We start from the raw sequence: 1469 nt of genomic DNA on the forward strand, positions 1-1469 counted from the left end.
AAGATGTGAAGGATTGGGGTAAGTCCTTGAATCTCTATATTTTATACCTCAGCTAACCTTGTACGATAGATACTGATCAATATCTACCACCTGACACATATGCTTGGACTCGAAACCAGTTATTAGAGCTTTTGTTTGATCCTCAGCAGCCTCCCTTAGCAGCTGGAGATCATGCTCTTACTCCATTTCGTACGATATATCTTGATCTTCGGGCTAGGATTCAGGCACATATTGAGACTGGATCTCAACCAATTCTTTCGCTATCTCAACCACCAACTGGGGCCTTTCGTTGGGATCCACGACTTAATCCCAACGAAATTGAAGAGCTGGAGCTTGTACGGGAGGTTGAAGTGGGGTATGACCAGGACCAAATAGGGGAGCTAGAGGAACTAGAGAACTAGGCTTAAGAACTAGTGATAGCTCACCGCTACTTACTTTGTATTATATATATTATAGCAAGAATGCAAAAATAAACAGATATGCAATAACTGATTCTTACTTTCTTTCTTATTCCTTCCTTAATGTCTCGTACGAAGCCAGGTTCTCTCCCAGAAGGGGTGGAAGTACTAGATCTTACACTTTCATCCCCTTCTCCTTCACCAAGCCCTCAAAGATCTACTCAAATCTTTGCTTCTCCACCCTTGAAAGGACGATTTAGTCACTATGCTGGCAAAGCAGAGGAGTATCGGCAGAGTTCAATTACTCGTACGAGGAACCTTCAACCCAACAAGGCCCAGCGAGTGCCTATACATTTCCACCTTGCAAAGCAGAAGCAGATAGATGATGTACCTCAGATAGTATCATGCCAACTGCTAAGTACTAAACCTCCCAGCTTAAAGTTTATGATCTAATCTCTAACCTTATCTAGAGAGCACATGTGCCTATATCTATCCTGTATCAATTGTCTCGTACAAGCACTTTATTGAAGTATACCTTCTTAAAGAGCTAAACTTGTACAAGCCGCAGGAGTCGGATACCCTTCATCTTGCCTACAATATCCAGGGAATCAATCCAGTCTATCTTCCTGACTCGTACGACAAGCCCCAGTCAAGCAGTGATATCTTGCAACACTTTGACATAAAGAAGGGTATCTTTGTGATTATCTTGCAAGCCGCTACTGAGCTACCTCCTGTACCTGAAGACAATAAACCAAAGCGGAAGAAGAGGATCACGAAGTCCAAATCCTTTATGCAAGAGCCAGAGGTCAAGCTAGAGCCAGGGATTAAGCTGGAATTGCAGGAACCAGAGGTCGTACGAGACCTTCGGGCAGAGCCTATTGTACGGAAGAAGCGCTCTTTCTCTATTGCATTGAAAGATGAGGATCAGAAAGGTGAGGAAGAGGTAGAAGAGGAGGCAGAGCTGTTATTTGTACCACCTGCTGAGGAGGATAGGGTAGCCTATCGTACGAGAAAGCGCCATACTCTCCAGCCAGAGGATATTGAGCGCTCCGCAGAGTTTGGTATTCCCAT

General features: G+C 44.2%; 1 protein-coding gene across 1 annotated transcript; it reads left to right on the plus strand.

Annotated features, from left to right (window-relative positions):
- Window positions 1-663: 663 nt before the first annotated feature.
- BDV14DRAFT_206533 (uncharacterized protein) lies at window positions 664-1442 on the plus strand (the record flags this gene model as incomplete). The annotated part of the gene is made up of 3 exons (XM_073774927.1): window positions 664-705; window positions 961-1341; window positions 1392-1442. The coding sequence occupies 3 exons, from the start codon at window positions 664-666 to the stop codon at window positions 1440-1442; spliced, it is 474 nt and encodes a 157-aa protein (XP_073621570.1).
- Between the last annotated feature and the right edge of the window lie 27 nt (window positions 1443-1469).

This window comes from Aspergillus stella-maris (assembly GCF_047715825.1).
Source record: "Aspergillus stella-maris strain CBS 113639 unplaced genomic scaffold BDV14scaffold_232, whole genome shotgun sequence".
Classification (NCBI taxonomy): domain Eukaryota; kingdom Fungi; phylum Ascomycota; class Eurotiomycetes; order Eurotiales; family Aspergillaceae; genus Aspergillus; species Aspergillus stella-maris.